Raw genomic sequence first — 26,759 nt, 5'->3', positions numbered from 1 at the left:
GACAAGGAAAAACTGTTCCCATTAACGAATAGTACAAGGACTAGGGGATGCAAATTGCAAGCTTTGGGCAAGAGATGCAGGGGGAATATGAGGAAGAACTTTTTTTTATGCAGCAGGTGGTAATGACCTGGAATCGCTGCCCACAAGGGTGGTAGAAATGGAGACAATGACTTCAGAAGGAAATTGAATGGACATTTGAAAGAAATAGACTTGCAGGGCTACAGGGATTGAGTGGGGGAGTGGGATTGACTGGGTATCTATGGAGAGTCGGCATGGACTTGATGGGCCGAATTGCCGCCACCTATGCTGTAAATGACTCTGATTCCAAGGAGACAATTCTAATTTACAGTTTTACTTCAGAAAGCTGGATTTCTGTTTTTATAGGCTCTTTGGCTAAAAGTTATTTTGACTGCTTATGGTTTGTACCTGTGAGGACGGTGAAGTCTGATCTGAGACAGGTGGCAAAATACATTGGTCAAACCCATAAAACACCTCAATGTCCCTTTTTAAAATTTTTTTAAATTTATTCGTTCCTGTGATGTGGGCATCACTTGCTGGGCCAGCATTTATTGTCCTTCCCTAATTCCACTTGTGAAGGTGGTTGTGAGCTACCTTCTTGAATTGCTGCTGTCCTTGGGGTGTAGGTACACCAATAGTGCTGTTCGGGAGTTCCAGGATTTTGAGCGAGCAACAGTGAAGGAACAGCAATCTAGTCCCATGTCAGGATGGTGTGTGGCTTGGAGGGGAACTTGCAGGGGGTCGTGTTCCCATGCATCTGCTGTCTTTGTCCTTCTAGGTGGTAGAGGTCGCGAGTTTGGAAGGTGCTGTCGAAGGAGCCTTGGTGAATTGCTGCAGTGCATCTTGTAGATGGTATACACTGCTGCCCTTGTGCATCGGTGGTGAATGGGTTGATTGTTGAAGGTGGTGGATGGGGTTCCAGTCAAGCGGGTTGCTTTGTCTTGGATGGTATCGAGTGTCTTGAGTATTGTTGGAGCTGCATCCATCCAGGCAAGTGGAGAATATTCCATCACACTCATGACTTGTTCCTTGTAGATGGTGGACAGGCATTTGGGAGACAGGAGGTGAGTTACTCGCCACAGAATTCCTAGCTTCTGAACTGCTTTTGTAGCCATGGTATTTATGTGGCTGGTCCAGTTCAGTTTCTGGTCTATCTTGACCCCCAAGATGTTGAGAGTGGGGGATTCAGCGAGGGTAATGCCATTGAATGTCCAGGGGAGATGGTTAGATTCTCTCTTGTTTGAGATGGTCATTGCCTGGCATCTGTGTGGCGTGATTGTGACTTGCCACTTATCAGCCAAGCCTGGATGATCAAGTCTTGCTGCTTCAGTGTCTGTGGAGTTGTGAATGGTGCTGAACATTACGCAATCATCAGTGAACATCCCTACTTCTGACCTTCTGATTGAAGGAAGGTCATTGATGAAGCAGCTGAAGATGGTTGGATTTAGGACACTACCCTGAGGAACATAACATAGGAGCAGGAGTAGGCCATTCAGCCCATCGAGCCTGCTCCGCCATTCAGTATGATCATGGCTGATCATCCCCTTCAATGCCTTTTTCCTCACACGATCCCCATATCCCTTTATGTCATGGGTTTTTAGAAATCTGTCAATTTCTGCTTTAAACATACTCAATGACTGAGCTTCCACAGCCCTCTGGGGTAGAGAATTCCAAAGATTCATAACTCTGAGTAAAGAATTTTCTTCTCTTCTCTGTCCAAAGTTGTGTCCCTCTTAGTTTGAAATTGTGTTCCCTGGTTCTCGATTCCCCAACCAGGGGAAACATCTTCGCTGCAACTACCGTGTCTATCCCTTTAAACATTTTTTAAGTTTCAATGAGATTACCTCATTCTTCGAAATCTAGAGAATACAAGCCCAGTTTCCCCAATCTCTCTTCATAGGACAGTCCCAGGAGCAAGTCTGGTGAACCTTGGTTGCACTCTCTCTATGGCAATAATATCCTTCCTTATGTAAGGGGACCTAAACTGCACACAGTACTCCAGGTGTGCTCTAACCAAAGTTCTATACAACTGAAGCAAGACTTCACTACTCCTGTACTCAAATCCTCTTGTGATAAAGGCTAGCATGCCGTTAGCTTTCTTAATTGCTTGCTGCACCTGCATATTAGCTTTCAGTGACTTATTGACAAGGACACCCATGTCCCTTTGTACATCTACACTCTCTAATCTCTTAGCATTTAAAAATACTCTGCACATCTATTCCTCCTACCAAAGTGGATAACCTCTCATTTTTTCCACATCGTCTGCCATGTTCTTGCCCACTCACTAATCTGTCCAAATCCCCTTGAAGCCGCTTTGCATCTTCTTCATAACACACATTCCCGCCGAGTTTTGTGTCTTGGAAATATTACATTTGGTCCCCACATCCAATTCATTGATAAATACTGTGAACAGCTAGTACTGATACTTTACTGGTCAGAGTCTGCCAATGCGAGAATGGCCTGTTCATTTCTGCTGTTTTCTGCTGCAATGCATCTTGGAGATGGTACACACTGCTTCCATTGAGTGTCGCTGGTGGAGGGAGTGAATGTTGTGGATGTGGTGCCATGTATATTCAGTTCCCGGTCTTGGTCACCCTGTCGCCACATTTCCGTAATGGCAATTAGATCATACCCATTTACCTCCAATTTGTGCCTTTAAATCATCTACTTGTTACTCATGCTGTGTGCTTTCAGGTAGAATGCCCTTAAACTTCGTTGTCTTGACGTTATTCTTCATTCTAAGCCTAGGTGATGCTCGCTTTTGTTTCACCTGCCTTCTAATCTCTCTCTTGCTACTTTAAGACTTCCTGTTACCAGCTTTACTTCCAATGTGAGCTACCCCTCAGGTTCCCGTCCCCCTGACGAGCAAGTTTAAACCCTCCCCAACAGCACTAGTAAATCTCCCTGCAAAGATATTAGTCCAGGTCCTGTTGAGATGTAACCCGTCCATCTTGTGTAGGTCCCACCTGCCCCAGATCTCCTGCAGTGATGTCCTGGGACTGAGATGATTGACCTTCAGCAACCACAACCATCTTTCTTTGTGCTAGGTACGACTCCAACCAGTGGAGAGTTTTCCCCCGATGCTTACTGACTCCAGTTTTACTAGGGCACGTTGATGCCATACTCTGTCAAATGCTGCCTTGATGTCAAGGGCAATCACTCTCACCTCACCTCTGGAGTTCAGCTCTTTTGTCCGTGTTTGAACCAAGGCTGTAATGAGGTCATGAGCTGAGTGGCCCTGGCAGAACCCAAACTGAGTGTCTGAGCAGGTTATTGTTGAGCAAGTACCGCTTGATAGCACTGTCGATGACACCTTCCATCACTTTACTGATGATCGATTGGCGGGGGGGTATTTGGCTGGGATGAATTTGTCATTTTTGTGTACAGGACATACTTGGGCAATTTTCCACGTTGCTGGATAGTTACCAGTGTTGTAGCTGTACTGGAACAGCTTGGCTTGGGGCGTGGCTTGTTTTGGAGCACAAGTCTTTAGTATTGTTGGAATGTGGTCGAGGCCCATAGCCTTTGCAGTTGGTTGACATGGTTTTGGTTGTGACATTTCCAAGTAATGCTTTGTATCAAACTGTTCTGACCAATTTTTCTCCCTAATTCTCCTACCCATCCTGCCCCTTTCACAGCCATTTTCCTCCACATACACTTCATATAGCTGGAAGAGCAGACAAATGGGCTGCAAGCTGCTGCATGGCTTTCAACACCAGTGCTCTTCCATGGATCAACAAATGGGAGGCATGAGGGTAAGGGGTACGAAATTCAACATGTCTGTTTTAAAACCCTGCAATGGATGCTGCAAGTTGTCCTACTTATTGCACTGTGAGCCCAGCTGAAAATAATGATAACTGTTGTAAACAAGTGTCAGTTACTAACACTGTGTGGGATGAAAATTGACTGATTTATACCTTACATGCATTTTTAGCAATTAAATGATGCGCCACTTTGGTTTTGTTCAATATATACATGCTAAAAATATCTCAGAATTTTCCACTTTAGTTATGTATCTAGATTTTGTTTAAACAGTGTTGCAGAATTTATAAATGTACATCATACAATTAAGCCTGAGACTTGGCCTCACAGCTGATTATGCTTTTATATTGCCCTTTGAGTGAGTTAACGCCTGGCTACCTGACCTGAATCCGGCTACACCCAACTAAGTGTCTGGTTTGGGTGGGGTTGGGTCTATATTCTGTGTCCAGCATTCGGGGTCGGGCTGGACTGTATTGGCTCCGTGTTTTATAAATAAATGAGTTGATGTGATTTTTTTCTGTTTCAATAACATGTTTGATATTAGTAAATTCATTGCGATATTCGGATTGTGCATGAAAAAAAGTCGAACGACTCGGACTCCAGTCGGTTTCGGTTTGGCTGTGGTCGGGCCCGGGTCGGGTTTTAATTTTATACCCGAGACAGGAATTGAGCGAGTTAACCTTAACTGTGTGCTCATTTAAGACTGACAAAAGAATTACTGTTAAATCTGACATATCGAGTCACTTTTTGTCTGTGCTGTTAGAATTAATGAGTTAATGGGTAAGATTTGCAAAATTGAAATGGATTTTCAAGAATGTATATGGTTGCCCTGCAAATAACAAAGGAGCTATTCCCTGAATTAGTAAAAGCAGAAATACTGGAAATACTCATGATTGATCATCTGAAAAACTGATAGCTTGATTTATGGCGCTCCTTCAGTACTACTAAGCTGAAGATGGAGAATATAGAACAAGTGCATGGGAATTGATTTTTGGTTGGACAAAATTAGTAATTAAAAAATGTGATGAATGGTGGCATTTGACCAGACTCGTTCTTTGTATCTCTGCAAGTTCGAGGTTGATTTTAGGAGAGGACAATGGAAATGGTATTCCTTACATGTCATAAATTCATGGCTTGTCCACCGATCTGAAAATCGTGTACCTCACAAATGACTAATACTTAGCGTACGAGAATCTGTGGAATGTATGGCATATTTTAAGGCAGTTTGGAACCAATAACTTAAACATTTGTTGGAAAGAGTTTTTTTCTCCCTTTCAGAAATGACACTGGACATTTATTTTCTTTTTCAGCCTTTTAGAACTTACTTCAGTCATGGGTTGATAACCAGCCAAATTACAGAGAAAAGGTATATGCGTGTGCAAAATAATTTTTATTTTAGTATGAACTTGGACGCTATCTGATCGTTTTGATCTGTTAATTTAGATTTCGGGCTATATATATTAGGCACCGCTGGTATAATCAGCATTAAAGAACCTTAATTTTAAAGCAAAAGTAAGCTGATTAGTGTGTTTTTATGTTAGTTTTGAATGACTATCCTATGATCTCAGTAAAGTTTCTTAGTTAACAGGTCATAACAGTGAAATTCGCATGACCAGCTACAGGAACGGGAACAGTGATTGACTTCCTTTGTTGATGGTTTAATTCCTTTTAACGTTTAATTGTCTAGTGTGCCAAGTGCATCTTCTGCTCAAGATATTTTGCTTGAAAAGGATAAAGATCATAAATTTTTCTTAGTAAAATTTAGTCCAGGAATCAAATTGTGACAAATGATTAAATAAATTAATTCGTAGAACTCTGTCACAGACAAAAAAATATCTGGGTGGGGTGGTGGTGCTGGTGCTGGTGCTATCTATTTCAACTGATTCCATGTTGTAAATAAACTAGCTCTTCTATCGATATTTTGCAGTAAGCATTCATCGCAAACCAGTTTTTCTTTCAGTATTTGATAAACTGGGTACATTTTTGTAGTTTTTAAATGAACAAGTAGTTTAATTTTCATGAGCAATAGTTTAGTCATTTTTTTTCCTGTGAAATAATCAGCTTGTGCTTTGCTGGATATCCATGGGGCATTAAGAGCAACAGTATGTTTGGGAAAGATACTTAGAAATAACATTTGTGATAATTAAGTAGGACAGTTATTTAAATTGGTACAAAGTCCTGCTGAAGGTTTAAAATCATAATGAGGGTTTTCTGCCCAATTTGGTTCAGTCCTGAATAGACAGAAGCTGACATCATTCTCTAAGTTTAAACTCCAGTAAACACACACACTCAGGGATTTATGTTTACAACATGAAGAGTGTGTATACTTCATACAGATGTAGTCAAGGGGTTATTTAAAATGATGTTTGGTATAGCCACTTAGCAAAAGCACAAACGTCTTTTCTACATTCTTTCTCCACTCTCCAAGTATTTTCCATCACTTAAATGTACATGTACAGAAATTAGTTCAATTAGGTGAGTTGTGAAACTGATCTCTGAATACACGGATTCAGTTTAGAGGCGGGACTATGCTTACACTTGAATTAAATCTGGAAATACATTTATTTTAAGGAGGAGTAGGAATATTAACTGAGTTTTCCCTCAAAGCATAATTTATCAATGAGTTCAAACACTTCAGCTCAATATCCCAATTTTCAGTCCTCTTTTAATGGTTACCCAAGTAATTACTATAGCCATTTTGACCAGAATGTTTTGCATGTTGTCTGATGAAAGTAGGCTACAAATGTTCAACATGGTTTTCCTCTTGTTTTTCTGACCCCTTATTCAGCACTGATCGGCAGCCTTTTGTTCTCTTCGGATGTCACTCGACAAAAGAAAACTTAAACTCCTACAGCTTCACTTTTCCATCCGAGGGTCACCTTGTTAGAAACACAAACAGCAGAGGAGGTGCAGCTTGGCATATGGTATTGTAACTCATTTCTCCCATTTGAGTTTGTGCAATTTGGAATGCTTTCTGGGTTTTACTATCGCGGTGACTAATTTTGATGTGGAATATTTTGTATCTTTATGGATACAATACATAATTAATTCCACCTTTTATATGCAACAGTGAATTGCTCATTGGGAGAGCTGCTGCAGACACGATAGACCAAATGGCCGCTTTCTGCATTGTAAAAATTTTGTGATTCTGTGAATTCCTCTGCATCCAAGTAGCTTTATGCAGTATCTTGAGTAAGGTGCATGTTTGCGCCCTGAACACACTCATGGTGTGTCAGTTTGTATTATCAAGCCAAGGAGCAAGGTTTTTTTAAATCTTGCAGGCTAATTGGGAATGACCTCATGCAAGAGTCAAAACTTAAAACTTGGCCAGTGATGAAATGGTTTCTTTTTGGTACTACGTCTGTGTTAGTACTGATCAGTTGTAGCTTGCATCAGAATGTGTTTGGTGGGACAGATGCAGTAGATAAAGTAATGAAATTGATAGGGAATCCCAGTTTTGCAAGGGGCAGAATGAAAAACAGTTTTGTTAGCTTTAAACTGCATGACTCCAAGGATGTGAAAGATGTTCAAGTCTTCAGTATTGGGCTCTTCTCTTGGGGAAAGAGGCAATGTCACATTGGTTTCATTTGGTTTTTAAGATGGCTGGAAAACAGCAAACATTTTACCTGTCTGGAAGAAAGAATGAAGGGCAACTTAGAAGGATAAGAGCAGCAGACACATGGGAACACCACCATGTGCAAGTTCCCCTCTAGGCGCACACCATCCTGACTTGGAAAAATATCACCATTCCTTCACTGTCACCGGATCAGAATCCTGGAACCCCCTCCCTAACAGCACTATGGGTGTACCCGCACCAGACTGACTGCAGCAGTTCAAGAAGGCAGCTCACCACCACCTTCTGGACGGCAATTGGGGATTGGCAACAAACGCTGGTGTTGCCAGCGATGCCCCCATCCCATGAAAAGAATTTTTAAAAAATGCCGTAATAACTGCAGGCAAATAATATTACAGATTATGTTGATATAGCAACCACTGTGTTCAAAACTGGTATATTTTGTCATTTACACTAACCTGGTGTGTGGTTGAACTGGCACTTTTAACTTCATAGTCCAGACCCGGAATGATTTTTCTCAGTGTATAGTCATGTCAGTAGCCATTGATTTGATAATTAGCTAACTCCAGAACAATCTGAAGCCAATCTCTTGTATGCCTGAACTGTTGAGTTGGCTATTTGATTTTCAATGTTGAAGCATAATAAATGGGAGATATTGTATTAAGAACAGGAGTAGGCTATTCAGCCTGTCGAGCCTGCTCCGCCATTCATTTAGACCATGGCAGATCATCTACCTCAATGCCACTTTCCCGTGCTGTCTCCATATCCCTTGATGTCATTTGTCTCCAGAAATCTATCAATTTCTGTCCTGAACATGCTCAGTGATTGAGCTTCCACAGCCCTCTGGGGTAGACAATTCCAAAGATTCACCATCATCTGAGTAAAGAAGTTCCTCCTCATCTCAGTCATAAATGGCCTACCCCTGATTCTGAGACTGTGTCCCCTTATTCTAGATTCTCCAGCCAGAGGAAACATTCTATCCACGTCTACCCTGTCACGCCCTGTAAGAATTTTGTAAGTTTCGATGAGATCACCTCTCATTCTTCAAAGCTCTAGAGAATAAAGGCCCAGTTTCCTCAATCTCTTCTCATGAAACAATCCCTCCATCCCAGGGATTAGTCTGGTGAAGCTCCATTGCACTCCCTCTATGGCAGGTGGATAAAGGGGATTCGATGGATGTACTGAACTTGGATTTCCAGAATGCATTTGATAAGGTGGCATATCAAAGGTTATTGTGGAAAGTAAAAGCTCATGGTATGGGGTAGCGTATTGACATGAATGGAAGATTGGCTAGCTAACAGGAAACAGAGTAGGTATAAATGCATCATTTTCTGCTTGGAAAGATGCAACGAGCGGTGTACCACAGGGATCAGTGCTGGGGCATCAACTTTTTACAATTTATATAAATGACTTGGATGAAGGGGCTGAAGGTATTGTTGCTAAATTTGCTGATGACAATGATAGATAGGAAAGTAAGTTGTGAAGAGGACATAAGGAGCTATAAAGGGATATAGAGAGGTTACGTGAGTGGGCAAAGATCTGTCAAATGAAGTATAATGTGGGAAAATGTGAAATTGTCTATTTTGGCAGGAAGAAGAATAAAAAAAAAAGCATATTATCTAAATGGTGAGAGATTGTAGAGCTCTGAGATGCAGAGGGATCTGGGTGTCGTAGTGCATGAATCACAAATAATTAGGAAAGTTAATAGAATGTTGTTTATTGTGAGGGGAATTGAATACTAAAGTAAGGAGGTTATGCTTCAGTTATTGGTTCAACCACATCTGGAGTACTGAGTACAATATTGGTCTCCTTATTTAAGGAAGGATGTAAATGTGCTGGAAGCAGTTGAGGTTTACTAGAATAATACCTGGAATGGGTAGGTTGTCTTATGAGGAAAGGTTAGACAGGCTAGGCTTGTATCCGCTGGAGTTTAGGAAAGCAAAAGGTGACTTGATTGAAACATATAAGATCCTGTGGGGTCTTGACAGGGTGGATGTGGAAAGGGCGTTTCCTCTTGTGGGGCAATCTAGAACTAGGGGTCACTATGTAAAAATAAGGAGTTGCCCATTTAAGACAGGTAAGGAGAAACATTTTTTCTGAGGGTCGTGAGTCTTTGGAACTCAAAAGGCGGTGGGAAGAGAGTCTTTGAATATTTTAGGATAGAGGTAGACAGGTTCTTGATAAGCAAGGGGGTAAAAGGTTATTGGTGGTAGGCGGGAATATGGAATTGAGGTTACAATGAGATCAGCCATGATCTTGTTGAATGGCAGAGCAGGCTCAAGGGACGTAGTGGCCTTCTCCTGCTTCAAACTCATATGCTCGTATGTTGCTTAGATAAGGAGACCAAAACTGTCTCCTGAAGGCTCTATACAATTGCAGCAAGACGCTTTTATTTCTGTACTCCAATCCCTTTGCGATGAAGACCAACGCACTATTTGCCATTCTAATTGTTTGCTGTACTTGCATACTAGCTTTTTGTGACTCATGAATAAGCATACCCAGGTCCCTTTGGACACCAAGACTTCCCAAGCTCTCAACATTTAAGGAATACTGTGTCTTTCTGGGGGTTTTTTCTACCAAAGTGGATAACTTCACACTTACTCACATTATATTCCATCTGCCATGTTCTTGCCCATTCACTTAGCTTGTCCAAGTCCACTTGAAGCCTCCTTGCATCTTGCTCACAACTTGCATTCCCACCTAGTTTTGTATTGTTAGCAAATTTGGAAATATTGCACTTGGTCCCCACATCCAAATCGTTTTATATAGCTTGTGAACAGCTGTGGCCCCAGCACTGATCCTTGTGGTACCCCAGTGGTAACCATCGTGAGAATGACCCATTTGTTGTACTGCACTGAGGATATTTGCTTTTCCCCACTCTGTCCTGGTGGAGGTCACCAAAATTTGGGTTGTTAAGCACTTTGTACGCGGTACTAATATTATCTCATCTGAGATAAATCGTAGCTGAATCGCTGTCTACAGAAGTAGGCAGTATCAACATTAGTTGGTGTCTTGGCTTCAATGCTGAGAAAGTTGTCAATAATTTCTGTGATGAGTTTGAGTATAATAGCAACAAGTTTTATTTTGTCACATAGAGTCGGCTTCTTAACTTGATTAGCCAAACCAAGTTATGATAGGAACTGTGTCAAAAATTCATTGTGGAAAATCCTGAACAGAAACTTGCACCAGTCTGCTGCCCCAAAAGTTTGTTGGTTCCGAATCTTAAATTATATTTTACTTCGGTCTGAAAATACAATTTGCTTGTTAGATTCCAAAATTGTGAATGTTCTATGGAATAATATGTTACTGAAACCTTCCAGGTTGTGCAGTGCACCTCTCCCAGAGGACCTTTGGCATGCTCAAGGACGTACTTTTTTGGAAATTCGCATGTACCTTACATAGGTAAGTTAGTACTTGAATAAATAGTTAATTTCCAATTTCTAAAGATAATCAGAAGTGAAATAAATGACTTTTTAATTTAATTCTTGCAGGTAAAGACAACAATCAACAGAAAAAGCATGAACTGCTGTAAGTTTTATTCTAACTTTCTGTGTCAAATTTTAAAATAAAGACATTAATAATGAACTTGAGTAAACATCAGTTGTAATGGCTGTCGTAACTTTTCCTTACCAACATGAAGAAAATCTCAGGATATAAAAGAGGCACTACCACAAGAGCAGTATTTTAACAAGATTTGTTTTTAATATAGAAGCCAGGGTTGTAGTTTCTGTTAAGTCTTGTATTTCTAGCCGAGTGTCAGTTTAAATATACAAGTTTTTTCCCTTAGAAAACTTAGTCTTGGAATAGTATATGTGCCTTTTTGAAATAATTATTTGTCCACTGACAAAATTGAATTCAATATTTCTCAATGTATGGAGGTTTACTCTGCGGAAAGGAGATGCAGTCATTATCTGTAATGGCTTTGCCACCAGACAGCTAACAGCTTAGCATACATGACGCAAAAGGCTTTTTCTGGTATAAAGAATCTGAAGTAGCTGTTCATCATTCGTTTACTTGCTCAATACCCAAGATCTTTTTAAATCAAGGGTGAAATAGTTGTTCTTGTGAAAGTTAAGTATAATACTGTCTTTTGTTATTTCAGAATGAAGAAAAAATCTTTAAAAAAAAAAAAAAAGTTGCGTAGCCTGAAATAATATATCTTTGTGCATGGCAGAGATTCGGAGGGAGTAATTTTAACTTCTACCGATCGTGTAAAACGAGTGACATCAGATTGGCCACTCGATGAAAAGAAACTTCGGTGAGCTGTTTAACGGTCGCAGATCTGATATGGACAGTTTTATTTTATCACCAGAAGTTAAAATTACCTCTCAGGAGTGCACAGTGAGCAACTTTTACCATTTCCAGTATAGTCCTGTCATACGTGTAGAAGCTACCTGAGGCATGCAATAACCTTTTCATGACACATGCAAGGCTAAAGTACAATACCTGCCGGGTTATAGTATTTAAATTTTATGTTGATCACCAGCTTTGAATGTTAGAAACATGCCTGAATTGTATCAGCTGACATTATGGTTAAAATGTGAAGTCACTGTTAGGTTTATTTTAAAAGTTTGATTATACAGGTTTCACTGTAGTAACAGGCACTTATTGTGAGACACAAATAACTTGCATTTGGTAAAATATACAGGAGGCACTCTGAAATCATTGACACTCTCAAATTACAAACTATGGACAGCCTTCAATGTGCCAGCTTCTTTTCAACTTAAAACACGAAGTAGACGAACTGATAGCACACATTGAAGTAACTTAATATCTGATAGCCATTACGGATATGTGGCTGCAGAATGATACGGATTGGGTCCTGAATATTGAGAGGTATGTGATGTTCAAGAATAGGAAGCAAGGTAAAGGTGGAGGAGTAGCGCTGTTAATCAAGAATGTCATTAGTGCAATAGTTAGAAATGACCTTGGTTCAGGATACCAGGATGTAGAATCGGTTTAGTTGGAGATGAGGAATAGTAGGGTCAAGAAGTCACTAGTGGAAGTAGTCTACAGGTCCCCGAACAGTAATTGCAACGTAGGACGGAATATACAATAAGAAATATTGGGTGCTTGTGATAAAGGGACGGCAATAATCATGCATGATTTTAATCTACATATAAACTGGAAAAATCAGATTGGCAATAGTAGCTTGGAGGAGGAGTTCATAAAATGCTTTTGAGATAGTTTCTTAGTGCAGCACTTTCTGTAACCAACCGGAGAACAGGTTATATTCGACTTGGTATTGTGCAATGTGATGGGATTAATTAATGACCTCCGAGTAAAGTCACCTCTAGGTAGCAGTGACCACAATGTGATTGAATTTTACATCCAGTTTGAAAGAGAGAAGAAATGCTGGATTCACTCAGCAGGTCTGGCAGCATCTGTGGAAAGAGAAGCAGAGTTAACGTTTCGGGTCAGTGACCCTTCTTCGGAACTTCGGTTCCGAAGAAGGGTCACTGACCCAAAACGTTAACTCTGCTTCTCTTTCCAGAGTTCCGAAGAAGGGTCACTGACCCGAAACGTTAACTCTGCTTCTCTTTCCACAGATGCTGCCAGACCTGCTGAGTGAATCCAGCATTTCTTGTTTTTGTTTCAGATTTCCAGCATCTGCAGTATTTTGCTTTTATTGAAAGAGAGAAGAGTGGGTCTGAGAAGGGTATTTTAAACTTGAATACGGGCAACAATGTGGGCATAAAAGCTGAGCGAGCTGAAGTGAATAGGGTTGCGAGGCTTGAAAATAGACCAATAGAGAAGCAGTGTCAGACATTTAAGGGGATGTTTCAGAATACTCGGAATAAGTATATTCCGACCATAAAGAAAAACTAAGGGGAGGACCCACCATCTGTGGTTAACTAAACAAGTCAAGGAAAGCATCAAATTTGAAAAGGTATATAATTTTGCCAAGATGAGTCGCAGTTCAGATGATTGGTCAGAATATAAAGAGCGACGGAGAATGACTAAAAGGCTGATCAGGAGAAAGAAATTAGAGTACGTGAGGAAGCTATCTAGAAATGTAAAAATGGATAGCAAGAGTTTCTACAGGTATTTAAAAAGGGAAAGAGTAAGTAAAGAGAGTGTTGGTCCTCTAGAGAGTGCGAATGGGGAGCTAATAGTAGATAATAAGGAAATGGTGGATGCAATGAACAAATACGGAAGGGAAACAAAAGGGCTGGCGGTATTGATTCAGGAGAGCATTGCAGTGCTGGAGAAAAAGGATGTCCCAGAGGGGTTGAGAAGAGAATCAATTTGGCTGGAGCGAAGGAACAAAAAAGGTGCAGTTACATTGCTCGGTGTTGTCGATAGGCCACCAGCTAGTGGGAAGGACGTGGAAGAGCAAATTTGCAAGGAAATTACAGAGAGGTGCAAAGATTATAGCATAGTTATAATGGGGGATTTTAATTATCCAAACATAGACTAGGATAATAGCCGCATAAAGGGCAGAAGAGTTCCTAGAGTGTGTTCAGGAACATTTTCGACAGTAGTATGTCGCTAGTGCAACAAGAAAGGAGGCACTGCTAGACCTGGTTCTTGGGACTGAGGTGGACCAAGTTGATCAGTTATCAGTAGGAGAGCATTTAGGGGATAGCGATCATTGTATCGTAAAGTTTAGGCTGACTATGGACAAGGACAAAGAGCAATCCAGGGTAAGAATAATTAACTGGGGGAAGGCCAACTTCAATAATGGAGCTCGGGTGAATAAATTGGAATTAAAAGATGGCAGGAAAACCAGTAGATGAATAATGGGCTATCTTCAAAGAACACAGTCGCGGTATGTTCCCTCAAAGGGGAAAAGTAGGGCAAACAAATCCAGAGTTCCCTGGATATCAAAAGAGGTAGAGATGAAGATAAAGAAGAAAGTGTGCTTTTGACAGATGCCATGTAGAAAATATGATTGAGAACCAGGCTGAGTACAGTAAGTCCAGAGGGGAAGTGAAAAAGCAAATAAGAGAAGCTAAGAGAGAGCATGAAAAGAGACTGGCAGCTAGCATGAAAGGAAATGCCAAAGTTTTCTACAGGCATATAAATAGTAAAAGGGTGGTAAAAGGAGGAGTGGAGCTGATTAGAAGCCAGAAACGGGCTTTACACATGAAGGCAGAGGGCACAGCTGAGGTATTAAATGAATTCTTTGCATCTGTCTTTACCAAGGAAGCAGATGCAACCCAGGCAATGTTGGAAGAGGAGGTAAGTCAGACACTAGAGGAGTTTAAAATTGATAGAGCAAGTATTAGTTGGGCTGTCTGTATTTTTTCTTCTTCTTTGGCCTCCTCGAGAGACAATGGGTAAGCGCCTCGAGGTGGTCAATGGTTTGTGGAGCAGCGCCTGGCATGGCTATGAAGGCCAATTCTAGAGTGACAGACTCCTCCACAGGCGCTGCAGATAAAATTGGTTGTCGGGGCTGTTAGACAGTTGGCTCTCTCCTTGCACTTCTGTTTTTTTTTCTGCCAACTGCTAAGTCTCTTCGACTCGCCACTCTTTAGCCCAGCCTTTATGGCTGTCCGCCAGCTCTGGCGATCACTGACAACTGACTCCCACGACTTGTGATCAATGTCACAGGACTGCATGTCGTGTTTGCAGACGTCTTTAAAGCAGAGACATGGACAGCCGGTGGGTCTGATGCCAGTGACGAGCTCGCTGTACAATGCGTCCTTGGGGATCCTGCCATCTACCATGCGGCTCACATGGCCAAGCCATCTCTAGCGCCGCTGGCTCAATAGGGTGTATGTGCTGGGGATGTTGGCCGCCTCGAGGACTTCTGTGTTGGAGATACGGTCCTGCCACCTGATGCCAAGGATTCTCCGGAGGCAGCGAAGAAGGAATGAGTTGAGACGTCGCTCTTGGCTGACATACGTTGTCCAGGCCTCGCTGCTGTAGAGCAAGGTACTGAGGGCACAGGCTTGAACCACTCAGACTTTTGTGTTCCGTGTCAGTGCGCCATTTTCCCGCACCCTCTTGGCCAGTCTGGACATAGCAGCGGACGCCTTTCCCATACGCTTGTTGATTTCTGCATCGAGAGACAGGTTACTGGTGATAGTTGAGCCTAGATAGGTGAACTCTTGAACTACTTCCAGAGTGTGGTCACCGATATTGATGGATGGAGCCTTTCTGACGTCCTGTCCCATGATGTTCATTTTCTTGAGGCTGATGGTTAGGCCAGATTCATTGCAGGCAGCCGCAATCCTGTCGATGAGTCTCTGCAGACAGTCTTCTGTGTTGGATGTTAATGCAGCATCGTCAGCAAAGAGGAGTTCCCTGATGAGGACTTTCTGTACTTTGGTCTTCGCTCTAAGACGGGCAAGGTGGAATAACCTGCCACTTGATCTTGTGTGGAGGAAAATTCCTTCTTCTGAAGACTTGAACGCATGAGAGAGCAGCAGTGAGAAGAAGATCCCAAACAGTGTCGGTGCGAGAACACAGTTTTGTTACACGCCACTCAGGATAGGAATGGGGTCTGATGAGGCACCGCTATGCTGAATTGTGCCTTTTCATATTGTCATGGAATAAGGTGATGATACTTAGTAGCTTTGGTGGCCATCTGATCTTTGCTAGTAGTCTGAAGAGACCATGTCTGCTGATTGAGTTTTTTGAGGAAGTGACGAAGATGATTGATTGATGAGGAAAGGGCGGTGGATGTTGTCCATATGGACTTTAGTAAAGCCTCTGACAAGGTCCCGCATGGCAGACTGGTGCAAAAGGTGAAGTCACACGGGATCAGAGGTGAGCTGGCAAGATGGATACAGAACTGGCTCAGTCACAGAAGACAGAGGGTAACAGTGGATGGGTGTTTTTCTGAATGGAGGGATGTGACTAGTGGTGTTCCGCAGGGATCAGTGCTGGGACCTTTGCTGTTTGTAATATATATAAATGATTTGGAGGAAAATGTAGCTGTCTGATTAGTAAGTTTGCAGGCGACACAAAGGTTGGTGGAGTTGCGGATAATGATGAGGATTGTCAGAGGATACAGCAGGATATAGATCGGTTGGAGACTTGGCGGAGAAATGGCAGATGGAGTTTAATCCGGACAAATGTGAGGTAATGCATTTTGGAAGGTATAATGCAGGTGGGAGGTATACAGTAAATGGCAGAACCCTTAGGAGTATTGACAAGCAGAGATATCTGGGCGTACAGGTCCACAGATCACTGAAAGTGGCAACGCAGGTGGATAAGGTAGTCAAGAAGGCATTTGGCATGCTTGCCTTCATCGGTTGGGGCATAGAGTATAAAAATTGGCAAGTCTTGTTGCAGCTGTACAGAACCTTAGTTAGGCCACACTTGGAATATTGCGTTCAATTCTGGTCGCCACACTACCAGAAGGACGTGGAGGCTTTGGCGAGGGTACAGAGGAGGTTTACCAGGATGTTGCCTGGTCTGGAGGGCATTAACTATGAGGAGAGGTTGGAAAAACGCGGATTGTTTTCACTGGAACGACGGAGGTGGAGGGGTGACATAATAGAGGTTTACAAAGTTATGAGCGGCATGGACAGAGTGGATAGTCAGAAGCTTTTTCCCAGGGTGGAAGAGTCAGTTACTAGGGGACATAGGTTTAAGGTGCGAGGGGCAAAGTTTAGAGGGGATATGCGAGGCAAGTTCTTTACACAGGGTGGTGAGTGCCTGGAACTTGCTGCCAGGGGAGGTGGTGGAAGCAGATACGATAGCGACGTTTAAGAGACATCTTGACAAATATATGAATAGGAAGGGAATAGAGGGATATGGGCCCCGGAAGTGCAGAAGGTGTTAGTTTCGGCAGGCATCAAGATCAGCGCAGGCTTGGAGGGCCGAATGGCCTGATCCTGTGCTGTACTGTTCTTTGTTCTTTGACGAGGTCAAAGGCTTAGGTGAGATCTATGAAGGCAACATAGAGGGGCATCTGTTGTTCGCGGCATTTCTCCTGTAGCTTTCGAAGGGAGAACAGCATGTCAATGGTGGATCTCTCTGCTCGAAAGCCACACTGTGCCTCAGGGTAGACACGCTCAGCCAGCTTCTGGAGTCTGTTTAAAACGACTCAAGCAAAGACTTTCCCCACTATGCTGAGCAGGGAGATTCCACGGTCGTTGTTGCAGTCACAGCGGTCACCCTTGTTCTTCTGGAGGATGATGATCTTGGCATTGTGCATGTCCTGTGGTACTGCTCGCTCAACCCAGCACAGGCAAAGCAGTTCATGGAGTGCTGAGAATATAGCAGGCTTGGCACTCTTGATTATTTCAGGGGTAATGCCGTTCTTTCCAGGGGCTTTTCTGCTGGCTAGAGAATCAATTAAAGTGGATAAAACATCAGGACCAGTTAAGATGCATCCAAGGATACTGAGGGAAGTGAGTGAAAATCGCAGAGGCACTGGCCATAATATTTCAGCCTTCCTTCGACTCGGGGGTGGTGCCTGATGACTGGAGAATTGCAAATGTTACACCCTTGTACAAAAAAGGGTATAAATGTAAGTCAAGCAATTATAGGCCAGTCAGTTTAACTTTGGTGCTGGGAAAGCTTCTAGAAAATATAATTGGGGACAAAATCAACAGTCACATGGACAGATGTGAGTTAATTAAGGAAAGCCTGCATGGATTTCTTAAGGCAAAATCATGTTTAACTAACTTGCTGGATTTTTTTGAGGAGGTAACAGAGGGTTATTGAGGGCAATGCTGTTTGTGTGGGGTACATGCATGGTCTTTCAAAAGGCATTTGATATGGTGCCACATAACAGACTTGTGAGCAAACCTGTAGCTCATGGAATAAAAGGGATGGTAGCAACATGGATACGAAATTGTCTGAGTGACTGAAAACAAAGAGTAGTGGTTTTCGGGCTGGAGGAAGATTTGTCGTGGAATTCCCCAGGGATCAGTGTTGGGACCCTTGCTTTTCCTGATGTATATTAATGACCTCGACCTTGGTATACAGGGCACAATTTCAAAGTTTGCCGATCATACAAAACTTGGAAGCATTGTGAACTATGAGGAGGATAGTGTAGAACTTCAGAAGGATATAGACAAGTTGGTGGACTGGGCAGACAGGTGGCAGATGAGGTTCAGTGCAGAGAAATGTGAAGTGATTCATTTTTGGTAGGAAAAACATGGAGAGACAATATAGAATAAAGGACACAATTCTAAAGGGGGTGCAGGAACAAAGGGACATGGACGTATATGTGCGTAAGTCATTGAAGGTGGCAGGACAGGTTGAGAAAGTGGTTAATAAAGCATACAGTATCCTGGGCTTTAATAGGGGCAAAGAGTACAAGAGCAAGGAAGTTATGTTGCACTTGTATAAGACACTAGTTTGGCCTCAGCTGGAGTATTGCATCCAGTTCTGGGCGCTGCACTTTGGGAAGGACATGAGGGCATTGGAGAGAGTACAGAAAAAATTCACGAGAATGGTTCCAGGGATAAGGAATTTCAGTTATGAAGATAGATTGGAGAAGTTAAGACTGTTTGCCTTGGAGAAGAGAAGGCTGAAAGGTGATTTGATAGAGGTATTCAAAGTCATGAGGGGGCTGGACAGAGTAGATAGAGAGAAACTGTTCCGACTCATGAAAGGATCGAGAATGAGCGGGCACAGATTTCAAATATTTCTTAAGAGAAGCAAAAGTGACATGAACAACATTTTCATGCAGCGAGTGTTTAAGGTCTGGAATGCACTGCCTGAGAATGTGGTGGAGGCAGGTTCAATAGAAGCATTCAAGAGGGAATTAGACAGTTATATGAAACAGAAGAATGAGCAGTGTTATGGGGAGAAGGCAGGGGATTGGAACTGAGGGAATTACTCTTTCAGAGAGCTGGTGCAGACATGACCTCCTCCTGCACTGTTAACAATTCTGTGATTGTGTGAAATATTTTGCTTCTGTCTTTGCTATGGAGGATACAAAAAACATTCCGGCAATAGCTGTAAATCAGGAGGTGGAAGGAAGAGGGGAACGTGGTGAAACTACAATCACCAGGAAAGCAGTACTAACCCAACTGATCGAGCTGTGGGCTGACAAGTCCCCGGGTCCTGATGGACTTCATCCTCGGGACTTAAAAGAGGTGGCTAATGAGGTCGTAGATGCGTTAGTGTTAATTTTTCAAAACTCGCTAGTTTCTGGAACGGTTCCATCAGACTGAAAAGTAGTAAATATAACCCCTCTATTCAAGAAAGGTTGTGGGGGGGGGTGGTGGTGGAGGCAGAAAACAAGTAACTGTAGGCTAGTTAGCTTGATGCCTGTTGTGGGGAAGGTGTTAGAATCGATCATAAAGGAGGTTGCAGCTGGGCACTTAAAAAAAAAAACTCAAGGTAATCGGGAGTAGTCAGCATGGTTTTGTGAAAGGGAAATCATGTTTAACCAATTTGTTGGAGTTCTTTGAAGGAGTGACATGTGCTGTGAATGAAGGGGAGCCCGTTGACATATTGTACTTGTATTTCTAGAAGGCATTTGACAAGGTGCCACATAAAAAGATATTGCGCAAAGTAGGAACTCATGATGTAGGGGATAACATATTCGCATGGATAGAAGATTGGCTGGCTGGCAAAAAACAGTGTGTGCATAGATGGGTTCTTTTCTGATTGGCAGGATGTGACGAGTGGTGTCTCGCAGGGGTCTGCTGGGGTCTCAACTTTTTACAATTTATATCAATGAGTTAGATGAGGGGAGCAATGGTATGGTAGCTAAATTTGCAGAGGACGCAAAGGTAGGTTGGAAAGTATGTTGTGAAGAGGACCTGAGGTTGCAGACCGATATAGATAGTTTGAATGAGTGGGCACAAAACTGGCAGATGGAATATAATGTGGGAAAATGTGAAGTTGTTCACTTTGGCAGGAAGACTTTAAAAAAAAAGCTGAGTATTACATAAAAGGAGAATGACTGCAGAATTCCGAAGTGCAGAGGGATCTAGGTGTTCTCTTGCTTGAGTCACAAAATGTTAGTATGCAGGTACAGCAAGTAATAGAGAAGGCGAATGGAATGCTATCCTTTATTACGAGAGGAATTGAAAATAAAAGCAAGGATGTTATGCTTCAGTTATACCGGGCATTGGTGAGGCCACATCTCAACTATCGTGTGCAGTTTTGGTCTCCTTATTTAAGGAAGGACGTGAATGCGTTTGAGGCGGTTCAGAGAAGGTTTACTAGATTGATAGCTGGAATGAGTGGTCTTTCTTATGAGGAAAGGTTGGACAGACCGGGCTTGTTTTCACTGGAGTTTGGAAGAGTGAGGGGAGACTTGATTGAAGTTTGAGATCCTGAATGGTCTTGACAAGGTGGATGTGGATGAGCCCAGAACTATGGGGCACTGTTTTAAAATTAGGGGTTGCCCTTTTAGGACAGAGATGCGAAATTTTTTCTCCGAGGGTTGTGCGACTTTGGAACTCTGCCTCAGAAGATGGTGGAGGCGGGGCCATTGAATACTTTTAAGATGGAGGTCAATAGATTCTTGTTCGGCAAGGGAATTGAGAGTTATCTGGGTTGATGGGAGTGTGAAATTCGCAACACAGACAGATCAGCCATGATCTTACTGAACGGCAGAGTAGGCTAGAGGGGCCGAATGGCTTCCTGCTCCTAATTTGTATGTTCGTATGCACGGCTATATCCCAGGCATAAAGTGCTTTGTTTGCCGCTGTGGATGTTAAGAATTCCCAATTCGTCAAAAGCTGTTTGTTTCACAAAAAAAGCTGCCAGCTGGTGATTATTTGTGTGTTTGTGCGCTACAACTTCAACCTCATAAGTCAAGGAAAGCGTCTGCGCGCAATGAGAAGCGTCATGCCTTCTTGTCCCAGCGCTGCATCCATATGCTCGGTGGCTGCTGGAAACTTCTCTTCCCCTACTCTGCCATCATCTTCTATCCCTCGGCATTGATTGTGGATCCGCTTCTTTGAGGAGCATTGGCCTTGGGGAGTGAAGATGGATGGCTGCCCCAGACATTTGTCTCTACTGCACTCTGGAGTGATGGAAGGCCTGGGCGTCTCAGTTATCAGTCAGTCTTCCTGCACACCCGCTGCTCAACCAGAAAACTGCATGCTTCGCTTGTAGCCTGTTGTGTTTCCCCTCCCAAATATTCTAATTTTGTTCCAAGAGTTACCTTCGAAACCTTCCATATATCGGCACAACCTATCACCAAATCTTTCCCTTGTTTTGCCCATTATTGCCCTAATGTTGGCAAGTAGAACTGAGAAACGCAGTACATTACTGAAGTTGCACTCTGCTCCAAGTGAGCGATTTGAAATGCAATGGTAATTTAGACTGCAAGACTGTTGTGAACAGGGATGAATGCTGGGGTGTGGTGGGGGGCTTCTTAGCCTTGTTGCCATCGATTTAGGTGCTGATCAGACTGTCATCTGGTTTTTCAAGATTCTGGGACTTTTTTTATTGGTTTTTGGGATGTGGGCGTCACTGGCTAGGCCTAATTTCCCTTCAATTGAGTGGCTTGCTTGGCCATTTCAGAGGGCAGTTAAGAGTCAACGACATTGCTGTGGGTTTGGAGTCGCATGTCGGCCAGACCAGTTAAGGACGGCAGATTTCCTTCCGTGCGGGACGTTAGTGAACCAGTTCGGTTTTTACAACAATTGACAATGGTTTCATGGTCATTTAGATGAGCTTTTTTTTTATTCCAAATAAATGCAGCTGAGTTCAAATTTTACCATCTGCTGTGGTGGGATTTGAACCCCTGTCCCCAGAGAACAAAGAACAAAGAAAATTACAGCACAGGAACAGGCCCTTCGGCCCTCCAAGCCTGCGCCGATCCAGATCCTCTACCTAAACATGTCACCTATTTTCTAAGGGTCTGTATCTCTTTGCTTCCTGCCCATTCATGTATCTGTCTAGATACATCTTAAAAGACGCTATCGTGCCCGCGTCTACCACCTCCGCTGGCAACGCATTCCAGGCACCCACCATCCTCTGCGTAAAGAACTTTCCACGCATATCCCCCCTAAACTTTTCCCCTCTCACTGTGAACTCGTGACCCCTAGTAATTGAATCCCCCACTCTGGAGGGAAAAAGCTTCTTGCTATCCACCCTGTCTATACCTCTCATGATTTTGTCCACCTCAATCAGGTCCCCCCTCAACCTCCGTCTTTCTAATGAAAATAATCCTAATCTACTCAACCTCTCTTCATAGCTAGCGCCCTCCATACCAGGCAACATCCTGGTGAACCTCCTCTGCACCCTCTCCAAAGCATCCACATCCTTTTGGTAATGTGGCGACCAGAACTGCACGCAGTATTCCAAATGTGGCCGAACCAAAGTCTTAGACAACTGTAACATGACCTGCCAACTCTTATACTCAATACCCCATCCGATGAAGGAAAGCATGCCGTATGCCTTCTTGACCACTCTATTGACCTGCGTTGCCACCTTCAGGGAACAATGGACCTGAACACCCAAATCTCTGTACATCAATTTTCCCCAGGACTTTTCCATTTACTGTATAGTTATTAGCCTAGGCTCTGAATTACTAGTTCAGTGATGTACAGTACCTAAAATAACCATTTTCAAAATAAGGACAACTGATACCACTGCTTAAGGTGACTGTAATTTACAAGTTTCGCTGTATTATAAAACGAAAGATTTAAAATTTAGTAGAAATTCTGATTTTTTTTTTCAGCCATTCTTTATTCTTTGTGCCTTTTGCTTTTTCTTTTTTTTGTCTCCCAATTGTTTTGATCCCTGTTGAAGTATAGATTTCTGAATTTTGACTGAGACCGTCTAAACTTATAAGTCTTGATGACTCACTTTAGAATAATATTTTACCACTGGTATCCAAGCTGATCTTAGTCTTGTCCTCACCTATATATGCATGCACGCACGCACCAATAATCATGGATGCTGAGGAGTAGCTGATTAGCATTCTTGGAATTCTTTTTGTTAATGAAATGTAATTGTGGATTATTGCTGTTGTCTTTCTTTGAGTTGGTGTCCATTAGATATTATTGACCAGTGGTGTGTGGCTGTGCTGACACTGTTTTAGCCACATACTCTAATTTTTTAGAAAATGTCTTCGATATAGAGTTAGAGTCCTTTATGGCACAGAAGAAGGGCATTCGGCCCATGCTCATACAAAACAGATAATTATGCAAAAGCAAAATACTGTGGATGTTGGAAATCTTAAATAACATCAGAATATGCTGGAAATATTGAACGAGTCAGACAGTATCTGTGGAGTGCGAAATATAGTTTGTTTCATGTTAATGACATTTCGTCAGAACTGCAAATGAAGTTGGAGATGTAACAGGTTTTAAGCAAGTACAGAGGCAGGGAAAGGAGGAGGAGAGGAGAGAATGAAAGGGAAGGTCAATGATGCAGTGGAAGATGAAATGACAAAAGCAGTGTAATGGAACAAGTTAAGTAACAAAAGGTGGGCCTAGAGGACATGTAAATGGGTAGAGCAAAATCATGATCTGAAAATCTTGAACTCCATCTTGAGTCCAAAGGGTTGTAAAGTGCCTAATTTAAAGATGAGGTGATGTTCCTTCATCTTCTGTTGAGCTTTTGAGCTTCCTGGGAACATTGTGGGAGGCCAAGGGCAGATAGGTCAGAGTGGGCGAGGAACAGGGAATTAAAATGATAGCAGACCAGAAGTTTGTAGCCTCGCTTATGGATTGAACGGAGGTGTTTTGCAAAGCAGTGTTTGGTCTCTCCGCTGTAGAGGAGACTGCATCACGGGCAGCGAATACAGTCCACTAAATTCAAAGAAGTACACGTAAATTATTGTTGCAAATGGAAGGAGTGCTTGAGGGCCTGGACAGTGGGAAGGAGAGGCATCTCCTGTGCATGCATAGGCATGTGGTGTGGGAAGGGGAAGGGATTTTGGGGGTGATTGAGCACTGGACCAGGGTATAATGGAGGAACAGTCCCTTTTGGAATACTGAAAGGGGAGGGGTTGGGGTGTTGCATGTGTATTGACTTAGCAAACTTCTGCCACCATTCCATAACCAAAGAAGTAAGGTACCCACAAGAATCAAAAAACCGTCTCTCACTCTGCTTTTCCACTTGCCATTTTCCCAGAAAACAGTTAAAAAGGTTAAAATACACATGGGTACTCTGTGTGCAACTATTAATATTGATGCCAATGCCAGGTGCCTATTCATTTTTTAACTTATTAATCAGAAATGTCATTATCTGCATATGTATTCCCAATTAGCTACATGTGGCTGGTGGATAATATATTGGCAAACACTGTTCTGAGCTGCATCATGATTCAGTAAGTCTCTGAATGATCTTTATTTCATAGGGTGTTGCCGCAGATTTATGTTGCTGTCGTAGAAGCAGTGCTAGCTAGCATCCGATGCTACATAGAAACTTCCAGCATAAAAATTGTAAGTGCCTTTTGAAAAATTGAATTTTAACTGTTTGAAGTTTATGCTTATTTTGTTGTTGCAATTTGTAGCAAGCATGGCTAATCATGTTGGAACTTATACCATAATTCTCTAGCAAAATGCTTGAATCTTGGCAACATCCTTCGAATGGATGAAGGTGAAATAATAGAATTAAGTGTCAGACAACTTGTAATGCATGGGGGACATTTCTGCTCCTTTTGTGTTGAGTACGTTTTCAGATCAGTCCTGTGAAAAATGTTGTAATACTAGCCAAACTGGCCTGTTTTGGCATCTTGATTACTGACTGTTTCTGTTTTGACTACTAACCATGGAAGTGACTTCCAGCACCCCCTTCCCCTGCACCCCCCCCACCCCCTCCCTCGACCCCTCCCCCTTGCATCCCCTCCTCCCACCGGCACCATCCTACACCTGTGTAGGGGCCCCAACAACCCCACTGCCTTGTGGGCGTCTCGGGAGAGACCAAGGCTAAGGGAGTAAACCCTAACAGAAAATCCGGAGCGGAACCCCGTAGGCGGTCATGTGTCACCTTTGGCATGTTTCCGGCAGTTCCTGCAGCCATACTGGTGCCAAACGTCGTGTCCTGCACTCCTTTGGACCCCACCAGAAAGGCCGAGAGGGGGGTTTTGACGACTGGGCAACTCTCAACCTCCATAAATTTGCCCAGGCATGCGCCATGGAGAGGTCACTCCATAGTTGCCTCACAGCGACTGAAACAACACGGAAGGCAGCAGTTACGGGTTATAAGTCCAGATAAATTGGCGTAGAAACTGGGCGCCACGGGTTGCCTTTGTCGGTGGGAGAGGTCATTGCACCTCACTGGACAGCTACCGCCCGCCTCAAACCGGGCAGCCCCCGGTCAATAAGGTTCTGTCCCGCCACAGTCTGCCTGCTTCAATGGGTGCTTGGAGCTCAGGGTCATTGCCCGAAAGGTGGACTGATACACCGCACCAAACAACATGAAAAAAGGAAAGAAGGTACCAGCCCTTCGCTTTGCAAGCTGGAACGTCAGAACTATGTGTCCTGGCCTGTCGGAAGACCTTACACAAATCAACGATTCTCGGAAGACCGCCATCATTAACAACGAGCTCAGTAGACTCAATGTGGACATCGCAGCACTTCAGGAGACTCGCCTCCCCGCGAGTGGCTCTCTAGCAGAGCAAGACTACACCTTCTTCTGGCAGGGCAGGGATCCTGAAGAACCAAGACAGCATGGAGTGGGCTTCGCCATCAGAAACTCCTTGCTCAGCATGATAGAGCCTCCCTCAAATGGCTCGGAACGCATACTGTCCATCCGACTGCTCACCACCTCTGGTCCAGTACACCTACTCAGCATCTATGCTCCAACACTCTGTTCCGCACCTGAAGCTAAAGACCAGTTCTATGAACAACTCCATAACATCATTAGCAGCATCCCCAACACCGAACACCTATTCCTGCTGGGGGACTTTAATGCCAGGGTTGGGGCCGACCATGACTCATGGCCCTCCTGCCTTGGGCGCTATGGCGTTGGAAGGATGAATGAGAACGGGCAGAGACTGCTTGAGTTGTGTACCTATCATAACCTCTGCATCACCAACTCGTTCTTTCACACTAAACCCTGTCACCAGGTTTCATGGAGGCACCCAAGATCACGTCGTTGGCACCAGCTAGACCTCATTGTCACAAGGCGAGCCGCCTTAAACAGTGTTCAAATCACACGCAGCTTCCACAGTGCGGACTGCGACACCGACCACTCCCTGGTGTGCAGCAAGGTTAGACTCAGACCAAAGAAGTTGCATCATTCCAAGCAGAAGGGCCACCCGCGCATCAACACGAGCAGAATTTCTCACCCACAGCTGTTACAAAAATTTCTAAATTCACTTGTAACAGCCCTTCAAAACACTCCCACAGGGGATGCTGAGACCAAGTGGGCCCACATCAGAGACGCCATCTATGAGTCAGCTTTGACCACCTACGGCAAAAGTGCGAAGAGAAATGCAGACTGGTTTCAATCTCATAATGAAGAGCTGGAACCTGTCATAGCCGCTAAGCGCATTGCACTTTTGAACTACAAGAAAGCCCCCAGCGATTTAACATCCGCAGCACTTAAAGCAGCCAGAAGTACTGCACAAAGA

At 43.2% G+C, this 26,759-nt stretch overlaps 1 protein-coding gene across 2 annotated transcripts in view; it reads left to right on the top strand.

Annotated features, from left to right (window-relative positions):
• dnaaf9 (dynein axonemal assembly factor 9) overlaps positions 1-26,759 on the top strand; it is a 265,646-nt gene that overhangs the window by 51,213 nt on the left and 187,674 nt on the right. For both annotated transcript variants that reach the window (XM_068028730.1, XM_068028729.1), the window contains exons 9-13: positions 5,091-5,146; positions 6,569-6,704; positions 10,675-10,756; positions 10,846-10,882; positions 24,540-24,624. In XM_068028730.1, the coding sequence (XP_067884831.1) occupies positions 5,091-5,146; positions 6,569-6,704; positions 10,675-10,756; positions 10,846-10,882; positions 24,540-24,624 (396 nt within the window). The remainder of the gene's footprint in view (positions 1-5,090; positions 5,147-6,568; positions 6,705-10,674; positions 10,757-10,845; positions 10,883-24,539; positions 24,625-26,759) is intronic.

This window comes from Heterodontus francisci, chromosome 1 (assembly GCF_036365525.1).
Source record: "Heterodontus francisci isolate sHetFra1 chromosome 1, sHetFra1.hap1, whole genome shotgun sequence".
NCBI classification, from domain to species: domain Eukaryota; kingdom Metazoa; phylum Chordata; class Chondrichthyes; order Heterodontiformes; family Heterodontidae; genus Heterodontus; species Heterodontus francisci.
Note: the sequence above shows the minus strand (reverse complement) of the source record. Positions and strands in the feature narration are given on the sequence as shown.